General features: G+C 39.9%; 1 protein-coding gene across 1 annotated transcript in view; it reads left to right on the top strand.

The window, feature by feature from the left end:
* Positions 1–24641, top strand: part of MBOAT1 (membrane bound glycerophospholipid O-acyltransferase 1) — a gene marked incomplete at both ends in the record, with an annotated part of 57041 nt that overhangs the window by 5796 nt on the left and 26604 nt on the right. The window contains 3 exons of the mRNA XM_079533742.1: positions 16610–16755; positions 17275–17352; positions 20866–20961. Coding sequence (XP_079389868.1) covers positions 16610–16755; positions 17275–17352; positions 20866–20961 — 320 coding nt within the window. The remainder of the gene's footprint in view (positions 1–16609; positions 16756–17274; positions 17353–20865; positions 20962–24641) is intronic.

Raw genomic sequence — 24641 nt, 5'->3', positions numbered from 1 at the left:
ACCCTTCGGCTGATCCCTCCCCAGGGAAAGGTTGGATGTGATCATTATCCCTTTTTACGAGCTTAATTTGGAAAGTTGATTTTCACTGGTCTTTTATTTCCTGGCTTAAGGCGTTTGACACAGCTTTGCAGAGCTGCAAAAAGAAAAATACAAGCAACAAGCAAAGTGTTTTTTTTTTAAACTTCTTTTGGCTGCATACATTATGTTGGATGCGAAATAATCTTCACTGTTTCAAACTTGCCTCATCATAAGAAATTTTCAGGTAAGAAAACATTAATCTTAATGATGTGAGTAAACAAAAACTTGCAAGTGTATTACAGAAACAGAATTGTTTCAAAACTTGAAACATTAATAATTCCTCAGTAGTAGCACTCCAACATTCCTGTATAAATCATACTAAAACATGCAAATGGAAAATAATTTTTAAACCAAACCTCAAAACAATAACTATTAACTAGACAGATTTACCAGCTTGGGAAGTTTCTGCTATTTTTTTTCTTCTTTTTTTTTTTTCTTTTTAAACAGCAGAAATGGTACTGCAATGACTAGAAAGGGTTAATTGATCTGTTTATAGCATGACTTCCCCAGTGCTGTCTGCTCCTAGACAAAACAAGTACAAAATATTAGAACAAATCTTCGTTCTTGGTTTCCAGAACATCATCTGTCTGCTTCTGGATGTTTTTTGCAGGTGCTGTTTAAGGACTCTAAACACTTGCCTGGTGTTTCTGGGTGGAGGGCTTGTTGGATAATAGGGATTTTGCCAACGTCTGCTGGGTGTGTCCTCTTGTGAATGAACTCTGCACCATAGTGAGTGGGATGCTTCCTGGAAGCATTTAGGCTGTCTGTCTAGATGACTTATTTGAAGGGCAGATATGCCTGGGTGCGTGCATCTGCCTGGTAGATCCTAGACCAAAATGTGACAGTCTCAAAGATTTCTAACTTTAAAATTCATTATCAGATTATATTCTGCAGCCTTCCAGTTCAGTGAGCAAGTCAGGCTGGACAACTGGGAGGGAAAAAGGGGAAAGGAAAATATTCCTTTAGATCAGTTTTTTTGGATTACATGTGCAATAATAAATCAATAGCTATCTCAGGCCAAGAGAACAATTCAGCTGCTGGCTTTCATGCACATTTGCTCCTTCGACAGGCCCAGGGCTTCTGACAAAAGCTCTAGGTCAGCTTGAGCAATTTCTTCATTTGTGGTTTCTTGTTCAAGTGTCGTTTGACACTGGTATGCAGATAGGGCAGGAATGGGGAAAGCAAGGAGGCAGGGGAAAGAAACCAGGACATTTGAGGACCCCCTGCTTCCAACATTTCTCAGATAATTTCCATTCTCGTTTTCATGTGCACACATACTGCTGTGTTTTTTTTCTTGTTTGTTTGTTTTTTTTCCCCAAGTACGGTTGAGCAGAAAAGATTTAATTATTAACTCTTGTGCCTAGCTTAAATGGCATTATAAACTACTGAAAGTAGATTTTTCCTGTTATCAGTGCAAGGGAGTGTTAAAGAATAGTATAATGTTGACTTTGTGTATCTCATGTGTGCGCAGGGAGAGCAGCTTCAGACCACTGAAGGTTTGCAGGAAGTATCTGCACCATCAGGTTTCCAGCTGGTAGACCAATGATTTATTTGTTTGCAGGAGAGATGTTTTTAGAATTACTTTGTTCACTCAAAAATACTGCTGTTTCTTAGTTTAATTTATCTTACATTTATATCTCTTGCACTACAGGGTTTCTGGAAATGTTTTACAGTGTGTGCTGTAACGAAGATGAGGAAAAACAAGTGTAGACAAATGATTTGGAGACAGCAACTGGGAACCTAAAGGACTTACTCTTTGATTTACATCCAGTTTCTGATGGCACGATGTTTTTACATCCACAGTGAGTTGTAGGCACTGTTAGCGCCCACAGCTGTTTATGCCTTTGTGTCTATGTTTGTGTTCATGCTAATTCCCTTGAGGCAAAAATTTGTGGTCTGTAGTTGCCACAGCAACAATAACACTACACTGTGTTTTCTTTCTTTTTTTTTTTTTTTGCCTGTTTTGTACCACTATGCTAAAAGTGTAGGCATATTGCTGTGGTATGTTGTGAAATATAGTGGACTTCTAAGAGGAAACGTTTGCTTATCTTTTTATTTGGAGTCTGTAACTTTGATGTAGCATTACCTTTCTTGCTGCTTCTCCACTAGGATACTCATTCCTGACTGCAACCCTGCAGTTGCAGAGAAGAAATTGGGCTCAGCAGTTTGGGAAAAGAAAGTGATAGAAAGATTCTGCTGGTGCTAAACAGCAAATAAAATCAGTTTTAGAACGAGAAATTTGTTCAGGGTCGAAGGGAAATCGTAATGCAAGTATGTTTCTGTCTTATAGCTGTACAAGTCAGTTGAAGGATGATTGTAGGTATTCTTTGCCATGAAACAAAAATAAAAATGTGAACATAGTAAAAAGGGAAAAAAAATACAAGGTACATTTCTTTTCTTTAACATGCAAAAGCAAAGCGAAGGATCTGGACTGTCTGCGTTAGAAATGTGACTGTTAAAAAGGATCATACTGAAAGTATATGTGTGCAGTATAAGGGAAATAGATCTAGGGCTTCTTTCCTTCCATCCCCCATTATTTCTATGCATGAGGAGAAAGTCGTGATAATGCTGAAGGCTGCAGATTCAACAGGGATTAAAATGATTTTTCATGCAGTCCAAAATTGGTCATTGAAACTAATTTCAACAGGATGCTGCTGAGGCCAAGAACTTGCCCAGAGCCAGTGAGGACTTGGATGTTTACACAAAAAAACACGAGTATCCAGAGTGAAATACTTAATAGCTTAAGAGGGAAATCTTTTATTTTGCAGGCTGCTTTTAGGGTTTGTCCCCTGTGTGGTGACTGCCTTCTGGCTGACGCCTCTGGATACTGAGCTGCAGCTGTCAGCCCAGAGCGTGGCTGCTGCCATTAGGGGCAGGTGGCTGCCAACTGGGTTGGGAAGTATTGGTGGTAGGTGGGTGATGGGAGCAGATGATCTTGGGGGTCTTTTCCAACTTTGGTCAACCTGTGATTCTGTGCTGAGCATTTCCTCTCAGCTTAGGTCACGCTGCGCGTCTTTTACACTGTATTTGTGTTTAATGGTCTGTCTGTTCTCTCTGATGTGGTGAGGCAGGTTTGTGGTGGAGTCTTCCTTCGTCTTTTGATGGGGCTCTGACATGCCAATCATTAGTCTGTCATCTAACTGCTTATCAATCATAAATTTGTCATGTGCCGTTACCTCCATTGCTCGACTGGCTCAGTTGGTTTTCTTGTTTTTCTGACTTAGATGGGGGTGAGCCAGGCTTTAAATTAGACTTCAGTGCTTAAATAATTACGAAGAGAAAATTCGTTCCATATCTCCCTCCTCTTTTTTCTTTCTTCTTCTCAAACACTTCATTTTTTTTTAGTGTGATTACTTATAAGGGCAATATATCAGACTGGTTTAGGAGACCCTAAATGGCAGGTGTGCCTCTGTTTCCTATGTCTAGAATGAGCTCTCTGCAATTACTTTGACTACTTCTGCATACAGACCTCATTTACTTGCTGTCTGTGTCCTAGAGAGGCTTCAAGCCATCAGTAGGGACTGATGTCCCTGTCACCCCCCTTCAAGGCTCCTTTCCCTTGTCCAGTATAAAGGATATGCTTTGGTGCTTCCCAGCATCAGGGAAACTGATAGAATCATAGAATCATAGAATTGTTCAGGTTGGAAAAGATCTTAAAGATCAAGTCCGTACTGTGCTAACACTAACAACCCACTGCTTAATCATGGGAAAAATTCCATCTGTATTTTAAGAGAGCTTAAGTTTGCTTAAAAAAAAAAATCAAACTTGAAATATTTTTTAGAGTGCTTTTGAGATGACCAGGTATTAGTAATACAAAACCTTTTGATAAATGGAAATAGGTTTTGCAAGCTAGCTGTGCATATCATGCACTATACTAGTTCTGTCAAAGCATTTTTTTAGGCTTTACATGTAAAGGGCTTACTTGAAGGGTAACTTAGAGTTATTTATGTAATTTGCATGTCTGTTGAATTTCTTTCCCCCAGCTATGTTCAAGTTCACAGCATTGTTTGAGAAGAGCTGGTTTCAAGATTCTGGAGTCTAGTTGCTGTACTTTTTTTGTGGATGATAAGTTGCTTGTTACTGCGTAATGAGAGCATCACTTGAATAACTCTAAGATGTAGGGGCATCACTTGAATAACTCTAAGATTTTTCCCCAAAAAAATCCTAAGGGGGAAAAGGTGAGGCTGGCTCCTGTTGCCTAATGATTGCTCTCCTTTGCATTGGAAATCAGGTTACATTTCTTCTATTGCTTACTCATAAGCATAGCAAAAATATAATACTGTGGGTAAGTAATATAAATGTGGCTGTGGTTGGGTTTTTTTTTTTGTTTGTTTGTTTTTTTCCTCCTGATATCACAGCTATCTTTGGAAAATTTCAGTCTTAGAAACTAAAGTTCTGCTAAATTATATATATAGAAGTATGGGCCCCTGGTGGGGATGTGTAAAAGGGACAGCATGTTTTTAGTGAGACAAGGATTTGTTTTTTTTTTTCTTAAATGTAGCATAGTGTAAAAGAAGTCAATGAAATATAATTTGTAGCAAAGTCCAAGTTTCTCTTATTGTTTACATTTCTTACTCATCAATTGACAGTTGCTTATGCTGCGTGTTTTCCTGTTAGTTTTTGTTGTGTTTTGGTTGCTAAGTTTGAAAACTAGAAACTTTTTTTTGGTGTGTGTGTGTGGAGGAGAGCCCCTGGAATTCATTCAGGGCACAATGTTTCAGCAAAGCACTAATGATTTCCAGACAGTTTAGTTTAGTGACAGTTGAGATGTTTGACTTGCAGGAAGTCCTGAACGCTTATTACTTTTCAGTTGCTTGTTTTCAATAGTGTTCAAAGTTGAGCACCTAAAATTAGACACATTCCGAAGTCCAGCTTCCAGAGGGATTTGCTGCAGATGTAAGGTGCTTTATCACGGACATAACTGAACAGCTGGCTTTGTTCTTGTCTTGCATGGTACAAAATTGCAAATTGTGAACAGAAAAAAAGGAAGGGAAGAACAGCCATGACAGGATATTGTAGCTGCGCAAGCTTTGCTGATGGCTTTTCTTCCTGCCACAATTCTGAAGTGATTAAAAGTAAGTCTGCAGCCCACATCAATGAAGGCCAGACAAACACATTTTATATTAAACACCACAGAGCAATAAGTTCTCCTTTAAACTGTATTATAATTGGGAAGAACAGTATTTTATGACTGAAATCCCATGACTGTGAAAGCAAATATCTGATAATAGCAGATCACTGAGGTTTGCTAATTCTATCCAATCACCATTATAGCAAAGGGCAAATACGATTGTCTTCTTGAATGATAATGATAATGAAAAGAAGCATACACAACCTCTTGGAAAAAGACTAAAAAATGAACAAAAAATCTGTCTAAAAAAATCTAGGTGCCAGGGAATCAGCATATGGAGTGGGAATGGTAGACTGTACAAGCAACTGCAAAACTTGCAGTTTTCATTGTTTATGGAATGAAGGAGAGTTGCTAACTGTTATGTTTGCAAAGATAATTATCCAAATACAAATTGTGATTTCCCAGTCAAATAAATGGTTTTAACTAGAGATTATTATAAAAAAGGTAGCTCTGTGTATTTTCCCTCCCCTTGTGCCAGGTTCCTTTTTCTTCTCTTGTGCAGAAACTTGCCAGTTCTGCAGTTGCACAGATTGACTAGACTAAAAATTTACTCTGTACAAGTGGTTTACTGTTGGTTTCGTTCCATCTTGCCCATCCCAGGGCAACCAGGGAGCAGGTGAGTCCATAGATGGTGGCACTGGAGGGAGGTGGAAAACTCATTCTGTCTTGGGAGTCCAGAACTGAGCAGATTCACTGCAGATTTTGCTGGCTCTTACTGATAGCTTCCCCAAAGCCTAGGGGAACCACTTTTGCTGTTGAGGGGATACATGCTGGAAGGTAGCTGGGAATATCTGCAGTACCTCTTTCAGGAAGCGTTGTGGTTCTGCAGGGTCAGAAAGGGTGCAGTGGAACACTGAGGTACACATGTAGCAGGGCTGGAGCATAGGCAGATGAGCAAAGGTCTTCAGCTTGGTGTGTGAGTGCCCGTATGCTGAAGGGATACTTTTTCTTGAGCTCAGCTTAAAATGTAGAATCCTTAGAATTGAAACCCTTCAAGATTGACCCTTAAAGGTCATCTCTTCCAACTCCCCTGCAATGCAGCGGGACATCCACAGCTAGATCAGGTGGCTCAGAGCTTGGTCCAACCTGGCCTTGAATGTCTCCAGGATGGGGCATCACACATCTCTGAGCAACCTGTTCCAGTGCCCTGCCACCCTCATTATAAAAGACTTTTTTTTCTTTAAGTTTGAAACCATTTCCTCTTGTCCTGTCACCACAGACCCTGCTCGAGAGTCTGTCCCCTTCTTCCTTGGAGCTCCTGGTTAGATACTGTAAGACCACTATCAGGTCACCTGAGAACTTTCTCTTCTCCTGGCTGAAGAGCCCCAGCTCTCTCAAGCTGTCCTCCTTGTAGGAGAGAAGTTCCATCCCGTGGATCACCTCTGTGGCCCTTCTCTGGACACACTCCAACAGGTCCGTGTCCCTCCGGTACTGAGGACTCCACATGTGGACTTAGCAGTGCAGCAGAGGGGCAGGATTGCTTCCCTTGACCAGCTGGTCACTCATCTTTTGATGCAGCCCATGGTATTGGGTTGACTTTCTAGGCTGCTAGGGCACATTGCTGGCTCATGTCCTGCTTGCCATTCACCAGTACCCACAGGTACTTTCTGCAGAGCAGTGCTCTGTTCTTCGATCCCCTGGCTTGTATGGATAATAAAGGTTGCCTGAATGCAGTTGCAAGACTTTGCACTTGGCTTTGTTGGACCTCATGAGGTTCACCTGGGCTCACTGCTCAGGCCTGTCTAGGTCCCAATGCATTCCATCAAGAGTTTTCTTCTGTGCTCATCATCAGAATTTTGCTTCGTTTCTTCTGTAAGTGCTGTTAGGAGTGTTTTGAAGATGCAAAAGACTTAGGGAGGAAAGCAGGAAGCGTTGAGGTTTGCAGCACCTGCCTGCAGAAGTAGGAAGCTGGCTGTGCGCAATAACAGCCGTCACAAAAGGGCCCTGCTCCCTTAGAACTCTTCCACACATAACTGGTAGTTGATATACTGGTGCATTGTTTTCTCAAGTCTTTTTCAACTCTTTTTCAAGCAATTGAAAAGGGTCTATGAAAGACCTGCTTCTGAAATGTTAGACCATTTTAAGACATCTTTAAATGGTAAAACAAAAAGTGAAGCTACAGAAACTGTGGGTCATTTTTGAAAATCTCACCTCTTCTGATAAAGTGGAAGTCCTGTTTCATGGAGTATGCTTCATCTTCCCACATCTGCATTATGCATTTCTATGGCTAAGCTTATTCATCTAGATTATTTTTATGGGCAGTAGAAGGACCTGTGTCAGACTTGTATTTAAGGATTAGATGAGTTGCAACCTCGAACTGCCTTTATTTCCCACTAATAATGAAGGAAATTGTGATGGGACAACTCCAACAGCAACATCAGTGCTTGGAAACATAAATTCTACTCCTCCCTTGAGCAAAATCCTTTCATGCAGTTTTAGATCATATCTTATGTTTTACATTGCTTTTATGTTGTGTTACTAAGGGCATGGTTTAGATCATTTTAATGCATGGTGTTCCAGATTTTAGATGTGTAAGGGCCTAATAAATTCTTATGTAATACCATTGATAGGTCTAGAAGTCTTAGTCTTTGAGCAAGCCACTTTATTCCAAGGACAATGAGTTTAAATTTAACACAGTGCTGACAGTTTCTGTAGGGAGTGGAGGAATAAGACAGGACAACAGCTTTCTTTTTGTTTAGAATGTCTCATGAAATTGGCATTTTTTTCCTTTTACAGATGTTTGTTTCTTTCTGTTGCATGTATTCACTGAGATACCATTAAAATAATGTGAACACAACTGCTCAGTTTATTGGTGTGTTCTTCTAAAGACCACAGGCGCATTTTTCTATAGAAAAGGAACTGAAAATAGAATTGCATAAACATTACAACAACATAATGGGGCAAACTGCTTTAAATTTGCCAGTTCCCATTCTGGTGAAAGAGTGCACTGTTTTGGCAGTTCTCACTGAGAAAACAGTACTTACTGACTTGCAGGTAGTAGCAGAACATCATTGCACATAAATGATCACAACGTCAGCATCTGTTCAACATACAGAGTCGTTATAGTTCGGTGTAAGAGTTGTTGACAGCAAGCTCAAGCTGAATTTGGGTCAGGTCCAAGAATTGAATTTATCAGCCATCGAAACTAAGTGTGTGAATGTGTAACTTAGCATGATGATTTAGATTTTTTACTCAGATGCTTTTCTTTTTAGCTTTCTGATGACTCAGGTCTTAATCTGTTCTGAAGCTCTGTTTATGTATCCTACAAGTGATTATTCTGCTGGTGGCTTTGTAGAGGTAATCCAGAAAGAACATCTGTTTCAAGTTTACAGTCTAAATCATGGAAGGATATTTGACCCTGTCAGTAGGAAAAAGCAGAATCTACCCACGAAAACAGCACGACAGTCCAAAATGCAGTTCATTTGGCATATTCTACTTTACCAACTCCATTTTCAGCATACAACATCAGCAAAAAAGCCAGGGCTACAAGAATGTAGTGCTGCTGCTGAAGAGGCTAGTAGTCTGAAATTGATCATGCAAGTACTCTCTCCTCTCTCATGAGAGCTGTTTTCCTGAGTGCTGTTTGCTTTGCTTCTGCCCCTTCAGAACCTTCCACAGGGCCCATGTGGCACAAATTAGTTGTTTCACTGTAATAATGGAGATTTGAATTTCAGTAGCTTTTTCAATATTGTTCCAGTGTACATGAGTTTGTCTCCATGCTGTTTGCAATTCACAGTGCCTGGATGAGTACAGAAAATATAAGATCTTGTACATGGTAGTCAATTCTGATTTCTTCCTGAGCTCCTGTTTATGCTGACTCTTGGTGCCCTGAGTTCTGGGCAGAGGAGTGTTACTGTGACCATCCAGGGGAGCTAGATGTTAATTGAATCCCTTTTCTTCATGAAGCCTGAGACAGAATTGTAGCAGTGGGAAACCTGACTTGTTTTCTGTGATACTGCACTCCTTCCAGGGGGCATTTGTCACTTCCCTGCGTAGAGTTAAGTGATCTCTGCAGAGAATATTTGTCCTTAGGATTCATAAAAATAGTCTCGAAGATCAAAATATTTTGGAAAAAAATTCAGTAAGTATCAGATATCTTTGAGATGATCTGATTAAAAGATATTCCATCTCTCATTCTTAACACACCCATTTCAAATATCACAATCTGGATGTTATGAAATGCTATCAGAACAGCAGGTCTATTATTCAACATCAAAGTAGAAATGTCTCCAACAAAGCGAACTTAAACATGTTTGCCAGGTGCCTTTGATTATATGTGCAAAACAATCTTTTGAACAGAGAAAAAGAAGTTATTGTACTTCTCTAGTGCTTGCTTTTTCTTTGCAAGCAAGATACCTTCCTGGAAGATGGGACTGATAGTGGGAACTCTAGTGAAGAGGAATATTTTATTATGATACACCCTATTCAAAACATCGTTGTTGGACTTTACAGTCAATGGTTTGACTTGCGAGGGAGTTGCTGTTGCTGTCAGTAGTTTCTATTAATATGCTTCCTTATGCCTTTCCGAGCACTGCAAACAGCTGGTTGGTGATCTGTGCTAAGTTAGTGAGCAGATACTAATTTACAAGATAAAAACCTTGTAGCAGCCTCCTAAACTATTGCTTGCTAGTAGACTGCAGCAAATCCTGAGTATCTTGACTGTGGGCTGTGATGTCCTTTTTATAGTTTGCACACTTTTTGTGTAGCAAATGAGTTGTAGGTTTAAGGCCTCATTGTCTAATATTGCTAGTAAGCACAAAGCCTAGAGTTAACACAAGAGTTATGTTCTTCACTGTCTTCACTGTTACGTCTTCACTGATGGCAATCTGCATTCTCTGTTGTCTGTTGAAGCTGGCATGGACCTGAATGCCAGCTGGGAATATTCTGGCAGCCTGGCTGTGTTATAACTCCCTTGCACCTCTGTTTGTGAACATGTATGAGTGTGCAACATGCCTACATATGCCCAAAGGCTGTGTGTTGCAGGGGATGCATCAGCACCTTGTCGTCAAATGAATGACAGTTTAGTAGTGTTTTGTTTTTTGAATAGATTTCCACAGTGAATGAGATGCAATTCAAATTAATAGCATCAGTAAGATTTTCACATAGAGAAGACTGGCCATTTTGGATAAAGAACTTAGTTGCCATTTGGAATTGGGAGAGAATGATGTGGTCTGTTTGTTACATTCTCCCGGATTTTTGGAAAGTGAGATCAGATTTTCTGTAAGTATAAGGAAGGAAAAAAGTAGCAAAGAAAAAGCAAAGTATTTTGGTGGCCAGAACGGAATAGAGGATGTTTCTTCCAGATACTTAACTATAAGGAAAATGTTAAAAGCCCTGAAATAATGGGCTACATGCTTAAGCTTACTTATTTTTTCTTCCCAGAGTGTTATCTAGTAACCCTCAAACATCTATTACCACTTTGTTAAAGAGGGAGATTTGCAGATGCAGGGATTGTGGGATGAGTGCAATGAAACTTCCTGAGGAGAGTGACTACCCTAAACTGTGGTTAGCAGTAACCCAGACTATATTAGTCATGATTTACTACAAGGGTGTAAAGCCAGATTTGGCCTTCTGCCACATTTTCTGTTTCATTACCCAAGAATCTGTAGCTAAGAACTTGCTATTTTATTCTTGTAAGATTTCAGGTTGATTTTTTTGTTTGTTTGTTTTTGGTTTTTTTTTGTTGTTTTGGGTTTTTTTTGCTTTTCTTTTAATTCCACAATCAATTCCCAGCATGCCAAACTGTTCATCATCTACCTGTCTCCTTCAGGAATTGAGGTATAGCAGGCTGTTATTTCCCATCCCCCTGAGCCTAGTTTACTCTCACAGCAAAAGCAACCATTTGACCATAAGCCAAAGTTTGGTGGGTTATTCAGCTGACCAGCTAACAAACTTGTGGTTTCCTGGAGTATCTGATATCATAGAGGAGTAAAGAGCTGTGGGTCTTTTTGTAAAAATACAGCTATATGGGACAAAGAGTCTGACAGTGAATTTCTGCTAAATTAGGTTTTAGTGATATTTCCTTAAGCAATATATCTAGAGTATCCATTGCCATCCTCCAGCACCAGTTCAATAGGAAATCTGCCCGTTTGAAGATCTTTGACAAATGTCTTGAGAATCGTGTGGCAACCAGGCATACTCACCATTCAGAAAATGACAGGGAACAAGGTTATGGCTAGAGGCCTCGTAATGCCCATGGTCTTGCAAAAAACAAGGAGGAGCCCATGGAGGTGGTTCCTCCACGAAGTGTTATGACGTCCAGGCATGCTGGATGCCCACAGAACAGCCTGGAGACAAAGCATGCCAACCAGTCAGAGAAGGCTGAGAGGTACAGACACTGCCATCATTCAGGGAATGGCATAAGACACAGATATGGCCACTGTTGTTCACCCAGCATTAGGAAGCACAGTTATGGCCACCATTCAGAGAATGATGTGGGGCTCATGCATGGTTTTCAAGCAGAGGGTAGATGATGGCATGGGACAGTATCTGTGTCCAATGGCAACCTTTCTCTCTGCATAGTGAAGTGGCACAGGGAAGCCATTTTCTACAAAGGGGCCTCTAGTTCCCCTCAAGCCTTTTTGTCTTTCACGTGAAGTTATCTGTCACAGCACAGAACCCCCACGGCCAGCCAGGTTTGGTTACACCCATCGATTGCTGTCCCTCTGGCCTCTGGGCATCACGATGGATGCAGCTGCCTCCGTTTTGTCCTTCACTGAATGGGTGGTCAGGCACTGAAACAAGGTCCTCAGGGCAGTGGTTGTGGCAGCAAGCCTTTGCAGTTCAGGAGACGTGTGGGCAACACTCTTAGACAGTTTTTGAGTATTTTGTCTTCCCACTTGTAGGAATGAGTTTAACTAAATGGTCCTTGTTTGTCTCTTTCCTCCTGTAGAAGTTCTGTGTTATTGTGAATTTTTTTTAACAAACAACAGTTATCATCACTCCAGTTGAGCTGAAACTGTTCCACACTTTGTCTCTCCAAAACTGGAGATGCCTACTTCTGTATTTCAAGGCTGCCTTAAGCTAGCTTAGACTGAGATTTAAGACTTTCATATGTTAGTGCTGGATACTGTGACGAGATAGGCTTTATGTCCTCTAAAGTTTTATTACAGGAAATGAATATATTATCCACTTTGTCAATGTCATGTGTTCTGATTTCCAATTTTATTGCATCTTACTCACTGGATAATGAAAAAAAAGAATTGTGTAAAAGGCAAAGAAGTTGATGTGGCAAGTTGTTTTATTTTTTTCTTGACAGTGTTGAGTATGTGTAATGAGATAAAACATGGGCTAGGTGATTTATCATGATGAGTTGTTGTGAGAAGTGTTAATTCCCATCTGGTTTATTTTCTGTTTCTATATTATTTTTGTTTGGACGCCATTCATTAAAGTTCAGAAGTCCTCAATTTACTGTTTACAAATTGTTTTTAGCAACAGTGAAAGTAACCAATAGTGAATAGTATAAAATCTTTCCTATTTGGAAAAGGGAGGAAAGTGTGACTCATAATTTGTTTGTGATCCATTGCAAGCTTTCTTAAACTCTCAGGAATATATTCACTTGAGCACCTTAAATGTGTATAGTGAAGAATAGGATGCATTTTGAATGGAGTGTGGTAAAGTCACTGTCAAGTGAACCAGCAGTGTTCATGTCTGCATGTGAGTGCAAGTGTTACAGTGCCATGTATAAATAGCTGAATAGAGATGGCAGTCATATGAAAAGCTATCACTGTTGTTCTGTGGGATGATAGATCAGATCTAGAGCTAGGTTCAGTGCTCAGTTTTAAACGAGGAATTATGCCTTCCAGACAGATTGAGTATTCACAGCACTTAGAGTAGGAAGTTAACTAAAAGTCAGTCTTGCAGTGCTGTACCTTTCAGGGAGCTCTGTGCTGCTAAATTTGATCTTCAGACTGAACCTGGTGCAAATCAGAAGTCATGATGGTGCCTTTGTTTTCCGAGTGCAGTGTCCAGGTAGAGATGTACAGAAACTATTCCTCCATGCTCACATTTATTTATAATTTATTTTCCCCAACAGATATCAAATAGCAGTTTTATCAGTAGTTGGTATATTTGCTCAGCTTTCATCTTGCTTTCTCCAGAAGCGTTATGACCCCTTGGCACACGTTCACTTTGATTCTGTGTTTCTGTTATATCGTGTTTGAAGATCTGGAGCTGGCCTATTTGTGTTAGGCATCCTATTACATGCTTTACAAGGAGATGGAGCTGCAAACCAAGTGTAGATGATAGTTATTTTGTGGGAGATAATCCAGAAGAGTATAATTAAAAAAAAAAATAAAAATCTGCAAGCTTTAATGGTAGACAAAGACAAGCAAATGCAGCATGTTGTATTTTGGGGCATGGCTGCCTGCCAGAAAAATGTGGACCTGGAGGGAAGAAAACTGCAGAAGCACTTTGGTTGCTGCAGCTCAGAAGGAAGGGTAAAAGCAAAGCATGCATATTGTAAGCCCATGAGTGAAAGTCTTTTCTTTCTGCGTTTTATATTGCTTTTTTATTTTTTTGTATCTTCAGTTTGATCTCCTGAGCAATGCATTGGGTGCAGCCTTCTCACTTCCCTTACGCTGTTGTGGTATGTCATGTAACATTCAAATGGCATTCAGGAATTATGGTACATTTTTATGTCTCTGATAATATCACAGTCACTTACAAATCCTGAAATGTTAAACTTTCTTTTTTATTTTATTTTATTTTATTTTATTTTATTTTATTTTATTTTATTTTATTTTATTTTAAATCAGATCTAGAAAGGCTTATCTTTATTTTTTTCTTTTTAAATTGGATCTGTAACTTTTAATGGTATGTTGTAATCATTCCTCTGTAAGCTACGTCCTGGCTAAATTCAGTTTAAAAATGTAACTGAGCACCAGTATTTTGAGATAGTTACTGGCTGAATATATTAGGCAATTGATGTTCAGCTGCTCTGCAAAGAAAACATTGTAAGCAGAATGAAATTTAAGGCAAGGGTTTACTTTTCCTTTTATCCTGGTACAGGGATTTAATTCAACTCCAGCTAAAGCAGTGCAGGGAAGAAATTTTCTTGGTGAATTTTCACACCAAAGTGAAGATACAGTGACATAGTTGGTGTACCCCTGGAATCCCCTGGAATCCAAGTAGCCCAGGTAGCGCATGCTCTGAGGAAGCAGCAGTACAGGGTAGCAGCAGGGTTTGTACACAAGGCTGCCATGCTGTAGCACTTCATGTTAGCTTGTGATGAAATTGCTGTTGCTTGCTTTCTGCTGCTGCTGTGTTACCTGTCATATAAACTATACAAATGCTGACACAAGTCTGTCTGCCATGGAATCTCACACTGAATTTAGCAGCATATATGAACCTCTGAATCCCAGCATCTTTAACATCTCAGACTGAACATGCAACAAGTAGATGAAAATAAAAAAAGAAAGTATTGCTTATCTTGATGCTTTTTTCATGATGTAAAGCTTACATGAACAATGTTGCACAGAAGGGAATATTGCCTTTTAAACAATTGGCCACATCATGTTTCTGGAACTGTTTGGTCTTTCTTTCTTTCCTTCTCTATAGTGAATGAGAGGGGCTCTGCATGCCATGAAGTTGAGCTTCCCTGGATGTACTAGTATAACTGTAAGTGGGAGCAGATTGAGGCAAACTTAAGGTTCACTGAGTTTTCATTTGGATGCATCCATCAGTCTTGGAAACTTACATAGAAAGGATGCAGTCAGAATAACCCTGTAGAGGATGTTCTTGCTGCAGCCATTTTTCTGTGGAAGGGGAAGTGGGAAGATTTACTGTTTTGAATGCACGGTGTTGCAACAGATCAGATGAGAGTTTGGAATTTGTGCCACAGCGTTTTGGTTTTGTGTCATTTTGTTTTCTTGTTTTCAGTGTAAGATTTAAAAAGTAAGAACTGTAGCATTCAAGGAAAGCATAAAGTACTGTCATGGTAAGACATTCCCAATTCCTTCCTTCAGTTACAGTTCTGTGATATCTTCTGTTTGTAGATGCTGGTAATTTACGAGAACAATTAATAAACAGGTATTATTCCTGCTACAAAGTAAAAAAATTAAGTGAATCCAAGTATTTGAATAATTGCATTATTGTATTGCATTGCTGCATTTCCTCTGTTTCAATGATGCAGGCAGTAATGTAGCCAACAAACCTTTTAATGAAAGCGTTTGATTTAACAGCACCATGTTGGATGTTGTTTACTAGAATAAAGCAATCTGAGGGCTGTAGTGTCTTATTAAGCACATTGTAAATGTTTTTGACAAGAAGTCTGGTTGAATCCAACAAGCTCTGGGCAGCCAGCATGTCAGAGCATTTCCAACTGTGATATATCATCCTGTCCTGGACTGAAATCTTTGGGTAATCATCTAATCCAAACAATTGCTAAAATGTTGCAGCTTATTTAGTTTTGCTCATTCTAGGATGACATGCTGATGGAGAGGTCAGAACTAATTTAAAATTAAAAGGACTGTAGCTGAATAAATGAATTTAACTCCATCTGTCTAGGGTCCAGGGTGGAGTTTTGGATGTGGTATCCAAGTCCTCTGCTGCTCTTTTAGAGGCTGCTCCTGAGCTCTATTCTTCCTTTGTCTCTTGTGACTTTTGCTGAAGCAGTCAGAGGGAAGGTGACTGGAAGAAAACAGCTCGGTGTCAGCATTACTCTGAGGACACTCCAGCTTTTGCTTGTCCTTGTGCCTGACAGGAACTGCTTGTCCTCTACGTGTCCCTGTCCTGTTGCTCCTGCTGCCATCATTAGCTCTTTACAACTGCTTCCTAGGTACATCAGAGACTTGCAGCAGCAGCAGAACAATTAAGAAGCATTTTACTTTAGCTATCTGCGTGGTGGTAGAGCAAGGTTGGTTTTTTTTGCATTCTTGAACTTTGGAAAAAAATGGCACATTGAAAAGCCTCCTTGGAGGATGCTGTGCTGTGGAGTTTTTCAGCTAGCCAACAAAGCTGAGCAGATACTGCTTGCAGAAGTGTTTCACATCAGACCTGTTATACGGCCTTGTTTTGGGGCTTGTGGAGAAAGTCAGGCACAGAGGCAGTAATTCAGAGCACCGGTCTGCTTTCTGGCCTCTGCCTTGCACAAGGAAGACAGAGAGGAGTGGATGTCCTCTGCACCTGGACTGTGCTGGTGACCGAGCTGCAGCTTGCTCTTTCTTTTCTCTGAGTTTTCAGATGGCTCTGCTTTTGTTTATTCTCTTCTTTTGTTGGCCAAGGAAGGTTACCACTTGGACTCACAAATGAGAATTAGGAGAAACAAACAAAAGATTCGTTTCTCTCCCTTTTCCCCTTCCCAAGCTCTGTTCTTTGTTTCTCTGAGAATGGAGAGGCACCTCTTCCTTCACCTCCAAGAATTACAAGTTTTTCTGTTGTTGTTTTGTTTGTCTTTTACAGATAAATTTTGTAGCCTGTCAACTATTTGCCCTTTTGGCTGCCTTTTGGTTTCGTATTTACTTGGGTCCCAGCCATGCCAGCTCTGCTGTTCGCCATGCATTTGCCACCCTCTTTGGAATATACTTTGCTGTCTTCTGCTTTGGGTGGTGAGTATTTAATCACTAAGCAGGCAAGGCTTGGATAAAAAAAAATATTTAAACTTCATATCAGCTTTGTCCTTTTAGTCTTAAGAGCCTCTTAATTTTGCAGTCCTTTAAAAAAATGACAAAATTTATACCAGCATAACCGCCCCAAGCCTACAAAGTAAAATGAGCCACAAAAGCATTTGTAAGTGAGATATTTGATCTGTGATATATTTGTTCTGGCAGTTAGTCACACCAGTTTGTTGTGAAGACAGCTCTTTTGGAAAAGATGCATCCAGTTTGAATGAGCTCTTTGAGCTAGGCTGCTCTTTCTCTGAATGAAACACACTGACAACATCTTGTCAATAAGAGTTAATCCATACTGGGTATTCAGGCTATAAACATGTCATTGTGATAATCCGTATTTTCTGATGCAGCATCACATTTATGCCATTCGCATGAGAAACTGTTCCTTCACTCCAAACTGTCAGGCCCTCCAGGTCATATAGAAATTATCTAAATATTCACTTTGTTGTCTTCAAGGTATTCCATTCATCTTTTTGTCCTGGTGCTGATGAATTATGGCATTATGAATATGGCGAGTATTCCCAACATCCACAGGTGAGCACGTGTGGTGGCAATATTGGAACTGCCCTCTGGTCTCCTCTCCTTTCATTGAGAAACGTGTTTTTTTTTTCAGTTCTGCTTTTTCTCCTTCACTACCTTTCTTTCCGAGTTACTTGCACAAGCTTTGTTCTTTCAGTTACAGAAGCAGCTGTAATCTCAATTTGTGGTTTTTGCATTGGGACATTGCATTTGTCTATGAAATTTTTGGACCCAGAAGTAGGCTTTTGCGGGTTTAGTATTTTATGCCCAAGCTTCTGTTTTTTTAACTTAATGAAGTCATATTCTCCTTAGTAGTGTGTCCTTGAGGATTGCTTCCAATCATTCTTTTTAATGTGTTCTTCCCCTTGCTGCTTGGCCTTCAGCTATTTTCCAATTATTCTTGACTTAAGTAAGTTAAGGTCACTGTGGCAACTGAACTTAGTGATCTGTGAAATAAGTCTTGCATTCGGTACTGGACTTGGAGCTTGAAAAAGTAGGAAGTACCACATATGCTATTACTTTGGAGTAGAAGCTTATAGCATCACCATGAGAAGTTCCCAACCATGGGATCTTGTTTTTTTCCCTATATAGTTGTATTGGAGAAAGACACCCAGGACACACAAAGGGCTTTTCAAGTGAGTGCTTTCCTAGCTGAAAGACAAAAAGCACTCTCTTAAAAATGAAAACTACGTGGAAGTTACATCTGCTTCTTGCACTGAGTAAGAGGAAGTTGGTGTGAAAGAACTGTGATCAGTCAATGGCATTCTCATGGGGGGTCTCTGTTAAGAGTTCAGCAAGTAGAAGTTTTTAAAATTGTGTAGGTGGACTTATTTGTTTCCCATCAATCTGCATAATTGAAATCTTATTTTTGAAACTGCTACTTTACAGCAGGCTGGAGGGATCGGGTGGCAGTTCTTCCCACTTCTTTATTTCTGTGTTGGCATCCCTAAGAGCACATGGCTTGTAACATGATTTGGTTTGGGTGTTTACAGGTTATTTCTGTCTCTGCGTAGTTCTTTCTGCAGCTACTAATGGATGCAGCATGGTGAACTCACATCAGTCTGAACCATGGATCTGAAACCCCTTCTTTGCTTGTCTTCAAGGCCAGGACTGTCTGAGCATCTAATGTTCTGATCCCCCTTTTTCTCTAGCACTTCCTGAGGTAGCACCTCTCTGATATCCAAATGAAAACCATCCATTACAACTTGTCTAAGGTTGCTTAGAAGTGTGAACCATAGGCAACAAGCTTGTCTTACAGCAGCCAATAGCATTTTGCACCAGCATAATAATGTTAATGCAGAAGATTTTGTTACTGCCCCCACCAAATACAAAAGCAGAGGCTACAAGTCCAGAAATAATTAATTATTTTTAAAATGCAATTGGGCAATGTTTGTGAAAGAAATATCATCCAGAGGCCAAAAGGAAAAGATGCTTAAAGTGTATGTTACTTGTTTCCCAGGTGTTGTATCTGCCCATCCCTTGGAGAAACGCAGAAGTAACTTATTTACATGAAACAAATGAACTGTAGGAACCACGTTACAGAAGTAATCATTCAATATTTCTGTCTTCTTAGACAAGTAGGTCTGATTGTAGGGATATAGGCACGATTTCAACAGGAAACCTCCCTGCTCTTATTGTTTAGCTTGTTAGTCATTATGGGAGAAACACCTGTAAGTTGCAACACAGATTAAGCCAGCTGGTATAATATCACCCACTACTGTAAGATAGTCATGTGTGGACTAGAATTGATGTGAATTAGTAAGTCAGCATGCCGAAAAACCTCAGGAGGCTGGGTTAGGGGGTTAGGCTTCTATTGTATTTCACTACATTTGAAGTAAATCTGTATGAATTTTATCAAAATTACTGTGTATTTAAGATGCGTGAGAATAAGCTTGAAAAATTCAAGTGTAGTGGCTGGATCTTTGCATACAGAGGTCCTTTAAGAACACTTGGACCTTTGTAGTGAGAGTCCAAGAACTGGCTCTTTTTGCTCCCCAAAATTTGGGTGAAAGTGAACAAAGGAAATAAAAGCAACAACATAGTTTAATGTGCATGCACCTATCCCTGGTTATTTTCAGCTAGTTTGCTCTCTGGTGAAGCTTGCAGCCTTCAAGACTTCAAGACAGTAGGCTGAAAAATTAATCCAGCGTTGGAAATGTTCCAAGCTGCAACAGCAATTTGCTATTGTCTCTGCCTGGTCACTGCTCCCCTTTCAATCTTTTAACTTGAGCGTCAAGGCTTATTTTACATACTTCATCCCATCTATCACAGTTACATGTCTCACCTGGCTGACCTGCCATTCTCAGTTGATGAGAGGGAGCCTAAGGATCGGATGCCTGACTCTGAGATAAAGTAAGACGCATTCTGCTCAGAATCTCCTGAAGAAGCTGTGGTGTCCCCTCAGTCTGCCTTTCAGCCAGCTGTTTGCCCCAGCCACGGGAACTGCAGATTGTCTTGTGATCCTTGTCTTCAAATCCATCACTGTCACTCACACTGCAGTTTATTAGTCCCCAGAGAGGAAAAGCTCATTTCATTTATAGCCAGCCATGATCTGAGGAAGTCATGTCTAGTTTTCAGCCTGCAGACTGTTGCTCTTGTTTTATTTTGCCTTTAGTTCCCTTCACTGATGCAACTTATTCTGGATGTTTTTTGCCATGTAGCTAGCTTCTGATGTAAGGGACACTAGTTGGCCTGGTCCTGGCCCATCTGAAGTTCATGGAATGTAAGCCTTCCAGCTCACCTTTGTACTGCCTGGTTTACTTCACTTGACAGTCTTGTTTCCAAGTGTCCGTTCACTTCTCATCTCCTCAATATCCTCTTTCTTGCTTGGGTATAGGCAGGGAGAAATTAATTATGGGAAAGGCTGCATCTGTCACAGCCGGATGCTGCAATGCTCAACTCTTGTAATGGAAAATGTCATGCTGTTCTCCTGCCTAACAGTTTTGTGGTCATCCTGAAAAATGGAGAGTGAATTTGTCAAGCTTAAGTAACCGCTTCTTCTGGAAAATGGCATAATTCAGCACTTGGAGCTGAAAACATTAGAATATGTGTCATTACCTAGCTTCATACATAATCAGAAAAGAGAAAATATCTTAAATATTTTAATTTCCAGTGACTCAGGAAGAATTATATCTGTAAACAAAGGGCATTTACAGATAGAAAAAGGTAATGGATAACTTCAGCTACACACACTCAACATAACTGGATGTAAAATGGCTAAGTGAGATAAATTTCAAGTAGTATGTGGGAGGGGGAACTCTGAAATTGAAATGCTTGGAATGATCTTTTTTTTTTTTAACAGTGTAAGGAGACATCTCTATAATGCTTGAGCTGCATTTAAATCCTCTTAAAAATCCTCCTAGAGCTTAGGTTTTTGCCAGATCTTGTAACATTGATTCAGACTTGTGAATAACCTTGTTTGCAAAGATGGAACCATGCTCCTAAACAAGCCCAAACCCAATCTGAATGATTCCAGTTCTTGTTGGTACTTGTGTCAGTAACTATGTATTCTGTATCATTTGTTTTTAGGTACTCCTTTGTGGTAGCTATGGGATACCTCACCTTGTGCCACATAAGCCGAATATACATATTTCATTATGGTATTCTGACTACAGATTTTTCTGGGTGAGTAAGTCTGCAGGGTGTGCCCTGTATAAATTAATATTAGTTGAATTATGTTTTAAGAGTAATGTTGATATTATCTGGGAGGGCCTGCAATTTTTTTTTGCCTTAACCTTTTTCTAAGATATTTTTAAAGAAGGAAGGAATAAACTCTGTGTGGTTTTAGTGAGTCATTGCTCCTGCTGTTTTCCTGTGAGATGCTACCTAGCCAGGAAGGTAGGTCTTGGTTCCACTTGGAGAAGCCTGCATAGCCCTTTGTGTTTGGAGGCTGGTCCTGAAGGGCAGGCTGGGCATCCCACCTTCCCAGGAACCTCCATCGGCTCCAAGTCTTCCCTTTCTCTTTCCTGTTTATCTTGGAGGGGATTTGGGGGGTCTGGATTCCTCTGTAGCCTGATGGGGAAAGAGTTTCCCTAGTAAGGGGCTGCAGCTGGTGGGAAGGGGCTTGGGGGCAAGTGTCTGGGGGAGCTTGTGAGTGAGCAGTGCAGATAGGCGTGCAGTCAGCTAGTGTTGTGGACTCTGTTGTCATGGCAGGTTGTGGCTGTTGTTGAATAGCACAGCTTCTTGTGGGCAGTGCATTTCTGTGGAATGGTGCTGTTCACAAGAACTTCAAGCTCTCTATATTTGATTTCACTGAAATAGTAGAGAATGGTTTGCAGAAAGACAACTAATGTTATATATTTTGTTTATGAGAGGAAAGCGTATTTTTTGCTTTATTTAAAAAGTGTGCTTATTCATATTCCATTTGTTTAATCGGATGTCTAACTAAAAAAATTACGAACATGCCATGAAAAACCTCTGTAAACTGACATAGTCAGTTATAGACTCCTATTCCAATCCTCTGTTTTCTTCTAGGCATAAAGTAGGAAACAGTGTGTGTCTATCTCTCTGTGAGGTAATGGTGGGTTCAAGCATTTAATTGCATTTCTGAAAAGAAAAGAAAAAAAGGTGTTCTATCAGGACTTCAGAGGTTTTTATTGCAAAATGGGGCAGAAGAGAGAACTCACATTTAGAGAAATTTAGTTCTCCAATTTTTCTGTGATTCTCTTAATACACAAAGGCATGTCCCGAATGAGCATGGCATACCAAGAAGCCTATAAATGGGACTGGAATGTTATAGCTCAGTGTGTATTAGACAGAGAAAGAAATGTGAGAGAGCATGCTTTTCTGAATAGCGTTCAGAATGTACTGTGAGACATATTAGCTGTCTCTGTCTGAGAACATCCAGCTGAGATTGGGGGTGGAAGAAGAGGAATGGTGGTTGTTTTATAGGCTAGGTAGCCGTTTCTGCTCCCTTGGTGAAAAAGGAGCTGTGTATCTAATGATGAGCTTGAGAATAATAGTACTGAAAGATTAGTACTTGAACTTACTCTGTTATTTATTTTTGTCCTGATATTTAAGATATGGACCAAATCCTAAACTTCAGTCCAACATAAAACTGTCAAAGAGGAAACAACTGGATAATGTAATATGGATAGCAACTAATCTTGATGGTATTTTTAAAAACTAAGAATAAATAAAGCTATGGTAATATTATTAAGAAAAACTCGCCATCCAAAGTGCTCAAACTGTGATCAGCCTCATAAATCTCTCTCAGCTGTGAATAATACATGCCCATTGAGACTTTGTGAACATATCTAAAGAGATGTTATGACTGGAAGAGACAAAATCAAAGTCACGGAATGGCTTGGGTTGGAATAGATCTTACAGACCATTCAGTTCCAAACTATCATGCTGTGGGTAGGATTGCCAGTCACTAGGTCAGGCTGCCCCCGGCCCCATTCAGCCTGGCCTTGAACACCTCCAGGGATGGGGCTTGCACGGCTTCTCTGGGAAACCTGTTCCAGGGCCTCACCACCTTCTGAATAAAGAATTTCCTCCTAACATCTGATCTGCATCTCCCCTCTTTTAGTTACAAATTGTTCACTACCTGACCATGAAAAAAATCAGCTTTCCTCCTGTTTATAAGTGCCCTTTAAGTACAGAAAGGCCACAATGAGAGCTCTTGAAAGCCTCTTTTCCAAGCTGATTCTCGTAGACCTCGGTTTTGCCACGTATAAGCAAAAACTGAACCTCCTCCTCATTCTCCCTTGTGTAATGGTTCCACATATGAAACGTAAAGGAAGCATTCAAATATGCTTCTGGCTAGAACAGTGTTCTTAAATCCTTTCTCAAGACTTCACAAACTACCAAAACAAAGTCCATGTAGTGATGTCCATCTCCCTTCAACCTCCCAGCCTTTTCAATGAACATAGCTGGGGAGACATTGCAGAAGCAAATCACTGGATTTAGGGGAATCTTTAAAGTGAACAAAAAGCCTGTCATCTGCTGATTTGTATTTGAGATCTCAGTATTTCATAAAACTATGATAATATGCCATTACAAGAAGGCAGTTTTAATACATGTCACGTAGGCATGTAACCTGTTCTGGTGTCATCAGCTCTTTCCAGTGTTGATTTCCTGAAGCAGAGATATATCAGACATTAAATGGGTGTTTTTTGTGGGTGTTGGAAGGGACCTCTGGAGATCATCTAGTCCAACCCACCTGCTAAAGCAAATTCCCTGGAGTAGGTTACAAAGGAAAGTGTCCACACAGGTTTTGAATATCTCCAGAGAAGGAGACTCTGCAGTCTCTCTGGGCAGCTTTCTCCATTGCTCTGTAAACCTCAAAGTAAAGAAGTTTTTCCTCATGTTTTTATGGAACTTCTGTGTTCCTGTTTGTGCTTATTGCTCCTTGTTCTCTCACTAGGCACTATTGAAAAGAGTCTGGCCACATCTGCTTCATTTCTACCCTTTAGGTATTTATATGCACTGATAAGATCCACCCCTCAGTCTTCTCCAGACTGAAGAGTCCCAGGTCACTAAGCCTTTCCTCATAGGGGAGGTACTTTAGACCCTTAATTTTCTTTGTGGCATAGCTTATTTGCTTGTGACCTACTCTGTGCACTTAAACAGTGCACAAAAGTGCGTGCATAACCCTATGTGTGTTAGTAAATGTATTTTTTGGTTCCTTACTGATGACTGTACTATTTGTTTGGGATTCCGTATTCCTTTTTGAGAACACAGCTTTTAAAATGCACGTAGAGGTGGACAGAGAGCAAGGTAACTTTTGAGTCATGTCTTAAGTAAATGAAAATGAAAGATCAAGATGTGACTCATCACTTCAAGTGTAACAAGTAAGGAAACTTGTTCTGTGCTGGTGAATAGTTAATTCTTCTAAGTCCTGCCAGCAGTATGTTTGTTCACTGACTAACCATCAAAACTATGCTTAAGCCAATTGTAGCAACTTCTTGGTTTGAGTTTCCACGTGTTTCATTGTACTTAGATGAAAAGTTCACTTGCTTTAAACTATGTGACAGGTTATAATGATAACAAATTCCAGTTTGCTACACTTAGATTTTGCTTATATAAAAATATATTTTTTATATTTAAATTTAATAGTATTTCTTTCATTTATGTTATCTCAAAAGATGTGGTGACAACTTTTTCTTCTATCAGCTTCCTCAGTGAAAGTTCCTTTTTTTTTTTTTCATTCTTTTGAAACTAATTGTAAAATAACTGAACTCTCTGCTTCCCCCATCATTCAAATCAGTCTTTGGGAGAAACATGCATGTTTCATTTTGCTTTGTTTGCTTAGCATGAATGCATTGTACCTAGGAAAACTAAATCCTAACTCTTTTTCTCTT

This window comes from Tetrao urogallus, assembly GCF_951394365.1.
Source record: "Tetrao urogallus genome assembly, chromosome: 3".
In the NCBI taxonomy this organism is placed as follows: Eukaryota; Metazoa; Chordata; class Aves; order Galliformes; family Phasianidae; genus Tetrao; species Tetrao urogallus.
This window is presented reverse-complemented; position numbering and strand designations above follow the sequence as displayed.